Source organism: Anas platyrhynchos, chromosome 9 (assembly GCF_047663525.1).
Source record: "Anas platyrhynchos isolate ZD024472 breed Pekin duck chromosome 9, IASCAAS_PekinDuck_T2T, whole genome shotgun sequence".
NCBI lineage: Eukaryota > Metazoa > Chordata > Aves > Anseriformes > Anatidae > Anas > Anas platyrhynchos.
Genome location: NC_092595.1, coordinates 23866178 through 23874818, shown reverse-complemented (window position 1 = coordinate 23874818; position 8641 = coordinate 23866178). Strand labels below are relative to the sequence as shown.

The 8641-nt window shown below is 42.0% G+C and overlaps 1 protein-coding gene across 2 annotated transcripts; it reads right to left on the bottom strand.

Moving 5' to 3' along the window:
- Window positions 1–112: 112 nt before the first annotated feature.
- RNF7 (ring finger protein 7) lies at window positions 113–7231 on the bottom strand. 2 transcript variants are annotated; one of them, XM_027463944.3, is made up of 3 exons: window positions 7009–7231; window positions 3349–3396; window positions 113–1797 (listed from the first exon to the last, which is right to left on the bottom strand). In XM_027463944.3, the coding sequence occupies exons 1-3, from the start codon at window positions 7177–7179 to the stop codon at window positions 1741–1743; spliced, it is 276 nt and encodes a 91-aa protein (XP_027319745.2). In that variant the 5' UTR covers window positions 7180–7231; the 3' UTR covers window positions 113–1740. The 2 variants fall into 2 exon arrangements, with proteins under 2 accessions (XP_027319745.2, XP_027319744.1); XM_027463943.3 differs by having other exon boundaries at window positions 7002–7221.
- Window positions 7232–8641: the final 1410 nt, after the last annotated feature.

Here is an 8641-nt window from a genome sequence, read left to right as displayed (position 1 = left end):
TTCCACAGATAAAAAATCATCTCTATATCCATCATGATTGTCTTTTCCCATTGTTTTAGGGAGAATCCTTCTCATAAGCAGAAAAGATAAGACAAAATACTCCACAACAACCTAATTGCAATAGGCACTTCATTACTACTGTTATTTACATTTTAAGACAAACGTTGTCTGGGATAGTAACAACTAGTGTGATACATTTCAACAGTGACACAGAGGGCTTTCGTGATCTCAGCATGTAATGAGACAAAAGCTGTATTTAAAATATTCAAAATGTTTTAAAAAACAAGATTACAAGTATTAAACACAACCACAATAAACTCTGCATGTAGGCTCGATGACAAAATCAAACACTCCCATTGGAAATACTTTATACTATGAAGATAAACCTCTTTAAATATACTTAAAATAAACAGAATAGAAATGCATCTGATGAGAAACACATTAATCTTAAATGTTTAAGTCAATCATTTTGAAGTAAACAATGATTTGCATATAATATTGCTTCAGTTCCATCCAGGTTTATTAGCCACTTTATTAAGTCTGAATTTGTTACAGACTTAAAACAGTAACTCAACTTATTTCATATATATAAAAAGAACCATACGTTCAGATTAATAGTAATTATTCAGATATTTAGGGTAAAGACAAACAAAGTCAGAGGCAAACAAGTATGTGCAAGAAAAATTACTGGACTGATCATATAAAAAAGATGATATACTGAGGACTTCCACAAAAACGAAACAATGCTTTCTCCTACTCCCTGAAACATTTTATCCGATGAAACTATGATAAAGAAATTTCTATAAACGAATTTTGAAGAAATCACAAGTTAACATTTTCCCTAGATTTAATTAGTGCCTGCCTTGGGACATTGAAATGATCAGTTTTGCTTGCATTCTATACTAGACAGCTAACCAGTGAAATTGTTTACAACACTAGTTAGCTGATTTCAAATACGTGTTTTTGTACCAAAAGCCTCTAGATTAAAATACACATGTCCATGATCTTTAACAGAAATATAAATAAAAAATATTAATGTGGTTAAATTTTTAATACTATGGTTGCAGAAATCACATACAAATTATACAACAGACTTAAGAGATGCAACAAAATATTCTTAAGCCATGAAGAAAACCTTAATGAGAAATGTTTAGTATAGTGTGCTTCACACAGTATTCATTTTAGATTAAAAAACAAAATACTTCCTAAAAAGTCAACTGACCGTGTTTTTGCATACAGTACTATTTAGAAAACAATTTCTTTATCTGTAAAGAAAATAACTTCTTTATCAGACAGCAAACCACACAGTGTATCAGACTTACAAGCAAAGTCTCCTTTTCAAATTAAGTTGTTGTTCTGCACAGAGACATTAAACAAACTGTATTTGAGGCATAATCTGCACCACCGCATTTCAATGATCCGATACAGTTAACACTCAAATCATAACAGACACATTTATTAATGTAGTGCCTCTCCTTCAGTTGTGGAAATACCTGCAACAAGACTGACCACTGCCTCCCAGCACAGCAAAGAGCACACAACAAAACCATACTGTTCCTTGTACCAGATAAACTAAATAAATCATGCCATAATTGACAGGCTCCACTCTTCTGTATAAGTATATGGCATAAGACATACACTACTTCAGCAAGTTCAACAGAAAACAACTTCCAGTGTTTTATTTGCCTATTCTCTGGACTACCCAGTCCTGCTGGCAGAGGGGGCAGCGATTATTCTGTTTCACCCACAAGGACATGCAGCAATTGTGGAAGGAATGATTGCATTCTCCCCAAACCACTGAAAGAGAAGAAAGAACACGTTCCAGTCATGCTCAGATGTCTGATCAACACTCACAGCAACGTCCAAACTACCATTCTCAGATGTTTAAAGCCACTGCAAACTTCCAAAACATTTGAAAAGACAAAATGCATCATCACTGATTTATCCATCAAGACTGAATTAATAGGGTCATTCTGATGATACTCCTCATCTCTACATCACAGATCTCTGCATTTTTTTTCCAAATGAAAAGAAATATATATATATATATATATTATATATATATATATATTTTCACCTTCTTCTACAAAGTGTTTGACACAGATCTGTGAATGTATAAACATATGTCAATACTGACCAGGAGTATATGGGTAAGTTCTTCACTTTAACGTTCCCAAAACAGTACCAAAATATAGACAATGCATACTGACTTACTATCATACAAGAGCATATTACTAAATTCTCATCTGAAATGCAGTGTTTACACTTAACTGCGTGACATCAAGGAAGCACATTTGACACAGTACATAATGTCCATATGGCTATATTGGCATTTTCCGGCAAAATAAACCAGAATATGCACAGGCTACAATTTCTTCAACACAACAAAATTGTAACATATTACCCATCTACTCATGAGTATTAGTCATTTGTTTGTTTTTTTTTTTTTTCCTTATTAGCTCACATTTTCCTTATTGAAATATAAGCATACCAATCAAATCACTGTTGTAAGATTATGCTTTTTTTTTTCCTGACTATTTTAAACAGGACACTTACCAAGCAACTAAGGTATCTGAAACAGGCAATTCCTGTTCTAGTTAGAATAATAATCAGAAATAACAGTGGATAAAGTTTGAGACAATACACTTCAAAGCAGAAAGAACAAGGGTGTGGAAAGATTTACCACTGGCTTAACAGTTGACTTAAAGTTTTAAAGCAAACACTATGAGACAATTTTCATGATATCTGATTTAAATATATCAGAATTAAGTTACAATTTGTTTTTGCATGTGTTGACAAGCAGTTTAAAGAACGCTTATGATTATACAGCATCATAGCAAACTCCAGTGATCACACTTTTCCAAATGAAAACTGAACAGGCAAGCAATTATCTCCACTATGCCTGAATCAAGACTGGGAAAAATACTGCTTTCTAACCCAGTCAGAAATTTACAGGGTTTTATTGGTATTGCTATTATACCTTCTGGCACACACCCTAGTACAAAGAAAAGGAGCCATTTCCTAGCCTACTGCAAAGGCGTACATTATCCTGAACATGAATTATGTTTAGGATGAGAACAACTTAAACATCACAGCTGCATGTATGTTGACAGAAGCACTGCAAATTTGAAAGTGTTAGGTACTACAGCATGGCTGAAGTTAATACTCATTTTATTAGTGCTCAAAAATAAACCAAGAAGCATTACTAATGTAAAAATATGACACACCGTAACAAAACACTGCTTTACTTCTGAGCATTAATAAAACCAGTATTCCCTTCAAACTTTAAAATGCACCCTATTGAGAGAAACTTCAATTGAAAAACAAGCGAATGAAATCACTACATACCAACACAATCTTCTTGTTTGTTTTCGGCTTGACATCTAAGACAGGCATCTAAAAGTAAACAAGAAAAAGATTCAATCTGATGCTCAGGATTCCATCTAAAGAATACATTTGACAGAAGAAAACTTAAACTTTAAAATGAGTTTACAAAGGTAAAAATCTCAAGTTTTGATGTTTGCTTCAACCCTTTAACATTGAACACCCCCCCACCTCAAATTTCAATCAGGGCACATGACGATGAAACATCTATCTCAAAGAGATCAGAAGGACTATAAACTGTTCAAGTGTTGTTTATTTTCCATTGCTTTGTATTTTCATAACTTATGCTGAAAAAAGCCTCCATTTTGTAGATATAACAACCAGCAGATTTGTGCCAAGGCACTCAGGCATATTAAGAGCTGAGCAAGCATACAGCCAAACCCTAATTACAGGACTTTGTTTTTCAGATGTCAGCATCTCCTTTTAAGGAAATCATTCACAATTTTGACTTTTTTTAGCCCCTACACCTCTCACCACAACCCCCACCTCCTGCTGCCATCTTTTTGTATAGTAGCTTTCCTTAATAGGTACCTGCATATCATTTTCAGAAGAGTCACACACGCATGCAAACGTATTTATAAACACTGGTCAATTTGATAATATAATTCAAGAGATAAACATAGAAAAATATCTAAATTAAAATGTTTATCTTCTTTATGTGCTCCCATGGCTTCAGGACTAGATGACAGACTCAGAAGATGCAGAGGTGATAACTTGCAGGCTTAATACCATGCCACACATACAGCAGAAGAATGCCTTTGTGTAAGGCAGTCTACGCCAGCGTAAAGGAGAAACCATCTACGTGCACATACCATGCACAAAAAAGTGTTCAACTGTTATGGCAGCACACACGGGGGAAACATCTCCTCCAAAGAAAAACTAGTAACTTGGGCAAAAGTGTCCCACAGGTTGGACTTGGCCTGCAGGTCACCAGTTGGATCGTATTCTCCAACTAGACAAAAACATTACATGCTACAGGAATTTTGAGTATTTCTGCCAGATATTGACCTAAGTTCTGTTTCAGATTCACCTGCCCTCATTTTCTCGGGTGACAGAGAACAAAGAGCACAGATACTCTGAAGTAGCTGCCCTTTCCCCCCGGGATGAAAACCAGGCAGCAAGTCGAGCTTTCTAACGTCTGTTCCTGTAACTTGTATTTCCGTAGCACTAGCGGCCAAGTTGCAGGGAAGACTCAGACAAACTGCTTCAGCGGTGCACTGTGCTGCATAGGAACAAACCCACCTGGGGTCACCTCAATGTGCTGGGCAGTAAGCTGTGGTGGAGCTGCAGCAACTATAAAAGCAGTTTTCCTATCCCAACCCTCGATTTGCAGTTTCAGAGTAGGCAGAAATCACAGCAACCATGCTGATGTCAGCTGTCCCCACTCCTGCATCACAACCCTCAGGGTGTCAGACTGTGAAAGTGAAGCAAATCTAGAGTCACCACTGCTGCAATCTTGGCCTTCCCAGATAAAACCTGCAGTTTTCTTTCTTTCCTTGTGCTTCTGTCACCACTGAAGCCCACATTGGTTCTAGGAGTTAAACCAGTAGAAAATTTGGGCAGCTAACAGTCACCTGCCTTCCAAAATCAAACTAACTGACTTCAAACATGCAGAGCCTGCTTAAGTCTGTCACTGCCTCCAAGCTGAGGTTACTGCAAATGCAGCGGCTCTACAGGAGCCAGACCAGGTCTGGCAGGATCAACACAAAATTGTTAAACTGAAGTCAGTAATGACCAACTCTCACACTGTGACAATCTGGTTTGTTCTAAAAAAAACAGTTACCAGATTTTTTCCCTTAGTTTCAGATAAAAAGTACTGCCTTGGTATAATTATAAAAAAATACAAAAGATCAATTTTTTAGCTTTTATCAAATATCAAGGTAAAGGTTTTTTTTTTATTATTATTTTTTTCCTGGTGCCATGTAACAGGCTAGAACAGGGAAGTTCTTAAAATTAGGTTTTGCTTATAACAGACCAAGCCACTTTCGCTTTCAGTGTGGTCTCTGCTCACCATATAAACAAAGACATAAAACATCTAAAGCATCTGCAAATTATGTTTACACAAAAGGTCAGAGAACGGATGGGTTGGAAGGGACCTCAAAGCCCACCCATTACAACCACCGCCAAGGGCAGGGACACCTCCCACCAGCCCAGGCTGCCCAAATCCCATCCAGGCCTTGGGCACTGCCAGGGATGGGGCAGCAACAGCTGCTCTGGGCAGCCCGGGCCAGGGCCTCACCACCCTCAGAGTAAAGAATTTCTTCCTAATGCCTAATCTAGGTATGTCCCTTTTCAGTTTACAGCTGTTACTCCTAGTCCCATCACTCCCTCACAGACAGTCCCTCCCCAGCTTTCCCGATGGCCCCCTTTAGGCACTGGCAGGCCGCTGTAAGGGCTCCCCGGAGCCTTCTCTTCTCCAGGCTGAACAACCCCAACTCCCTCAGCCTGGCTCCATAGCAGAGGGGCTGCAGCCCCTGAGCATCCTTGCAGCCCTCCCCTGGACTGGCTCCAGCAGCTCCATGTCCTTGTGCTGGGGCCCAGAGCTGGGAGCAGGGCCCCTGGGGGGGTCTCACGAGAGAGAGGAACAATCCCATCCCCTGGCCTGCTGCCCGCACTGCTTTTGGTGCAGCCCAGGCTACGGGCGGCTTGCTGGGCTGCAAGCGCACATTGCCAGCTCGTGTCCAGCTTCTGGTCAACCACCACCCCCAGGTTCTCCTCAGGGCTGCTCTTGATCCATTCTCTGCCCAGCCTGGATTTGTGCTTGGGACTGCCCAAGGTGCAGGACCCTGTGGTTGGCCTTGCTGAACTCCATGTGCTCAATCCCCCATCACTTCATCCTGGGCTGCACCTTTTTTCCTCCAGTACACCTTTGTGCCTTTTCTGTTCCTCATAACATTTGCAATAAAAACATCTATGAGAAATGACTGCACCATGTGTTTTGCCTCCTTTCTGTAACACCAAAACCAGTCTAGGTTTGTAGAATTGTATTCCCTGGACCTAGAAAAGCAGCATGCCATGGAGACGGCCATTTGTCGGTCATTTGTCCTGCCAGACTCCAACGTGAGCAACTGAAAGGCTTGAAGTCAGTTATGCCTCAGGTGACAGCATGACAGCGAAAATGAGATATAGATATACTGCAGGAGAAAAGTGTAAGGGATTTAAAAAGATCCATGGTGTTATATTTGCAAAACATGTCAGTGACTAACATTGGTCAACGATGAGGCTGCTTTTAAAGAGATCTCAAAACAGGGAAAGTGCCCCTTCGCTTTTCCAGCAGACTTTTCAGTTCTGATGCACGTTACGCTGCAGCAGCAGTCAGGGTGCTCGGTGAGGGGCGTCGCAGTGGGCTCAGGAGCTGCAGCTGCCTGTTGCTCCACACGCCCGCAGCGCCGCTTCCTCACGGACGGCCCGGGCAGCAGGGCCCAGCCCGGCGGTGACTCCGCTTGCCGGGGGCCGAGCAACAACAGCTCCCGCAGGGCGGCCGCCTGCCCGGGGCCCTGCCCACCGCTCCCCACGCCAGGGCCGCGGGGCACGGCCAGGGCCCGCGCTCCGAGCGCCTCCCCGCCCCCCCCACCCCGGGCGGCGACGGCCACGGCGGGCCGGGGCCTGCCGCTTACCCATGACCTGCACCCGGCAAATGGCGCAAGTGTCGCACTCCACGTCCCAGCTCCACATGGCCACGGCGTTCCACTTCTTCAGCGAGAACATCTTGTCGGGGCCGCCCGCCTTGGAGCCCGAGGAGCCCGGGTGCGAGTGGGGGGCGCCCGGCTCGTCCCCGTCCTCCACGTCGGCCATGGCGGAGGGGCGGGGACGCGGCGGCGCCGGGCGAGCGGCTGAGCGGGGCTGCGGCGCCACCTCCCGGCCCCGGCCCCGGCCCCAGCCCCGGGCCTGGTGCTCCGAGGAGGCCGCAGGAGGCAGGAAAGGGCCCTCAGCGCAAGGGGGAACCTGCCCCGCAGCCGCGCTGCCAGGAGGCGGAGGGCACCCCGGCTGCCACCACAGCGCTTACAGCCGTAGGGTGACTGGGGAGGAAGGAGCGGACTCGAACAGGGAGCCCACAACACCTAAAACGTGCCTGAAACTGCCAAATACACTCCTGAGATTAAAGTAATTTTCATATTATATCTGAAATGTCAGCCTTATTATGCAACACTAACACTTAGATGATGCAGGCCACTTCCTAACATCAGAGCAGGACACACTGAACTTCCCAGCTTGAATGTGTGAGGGGACATAATGCCAGCAGAAAATAAATGAGTTAAGAGAAACTAAAAAGCCAAAAGGAAGTTTTAAAATGGCCGTTTACATTGAAAAATGGTGTACTCCGTACATACTGATACATCTGTATATAAAATAGTTACATACACAATTAATAAATATCTTAAAAATTGGACTTTCTAAGAACAAAGCAAAACAACAGACTATTTTCTAAGATAACAGGAACTTAGATTCATCTTCTAACTTTAACATTTAGTTAAAGGTTACGTCCATGCTGGGTTTGGTGGTTGGGCTGAACTTTCAGCATTGGTTTGCAGAACCAAGTTACTCCAGACAATTGCACTTACGTTGCTGGTTAGGGCAAGATCTTAAACGTACCCAATACTGGAAAAGCACCAACATTCGTAGTTATCACCACTATGCTGTACGAGCAGCGGTCAAGTTCTGGATCAGTATTAGATTGTACTGCTAAACTTGAAGAACTAGGCTAGATCACTGCTTACTAACTTGAGAAGTTGTTTCTTTCCACCACTTAAAAAAAAAAAAAAACACATACATGCCCAGCAGAAATGTTGCTGAGTTGGAGGTTTCAAACCTTTTTGTTTTTTGCCAATTTTCATTCAATAACAACAGCTGCTGATCATTACAGCCAGGGTATATATGATTATACAGGCGCAGCAATAAGGATGTATAAGAATATGGTATACAGTACGGAGTCAAAAACAGTTTTATAGGAAGGGAAGGGCAAAGATTGCATTTCTTAATACACTTTTACCACTCAAGCTATCATTCCATCAAGAAGTGTATTTTTCCAATTATCAGTTATCTTTGTTATTCAGCTCTTATATGGTAAGAGAAATACTTTAATATGTACAAAGCTAACCTAAATTTTAAAATTGAGAAAGGGCAATTTAAGATAACCTGGATGTCATGATCCATAATCAAACCCAGATTTTATTTTGAGGAACTACAGAGCTTTTATTTATAGAACTCTTAATTAAAATCAGAATGGCTCCTACCTTCAGTTATGCTGAATATAATC

What these genes read in the sequence shown, in the direction of transcription:
- RNF7 (XM_027463943.3), bottom strand. Translation starts at nt 7,179, where the DNA reads ATGGCCGACGTGGAGGACGGGGACGAGCCGGGCGCCCCCCACTCGCAC. An exon ending in TTGCCGGGTGCAGGTCATGG is followed by an intron (nt 3,397 to 7,001) that starts GTAAGCGGCAGG and finishes GTTTACTTTTAG; the next exon opens with ATGCCTGTCTTAGATGTCAA. An exon ending in CAAACAAGAAGATTGTGTTG is followed by an intron (nt 1,798 to 3,348) that starts GTATGTAGTGAT and finishes CTTCTCTTTCAG; the next exon opens with TGGTTTGGGGAGAATGCAAT.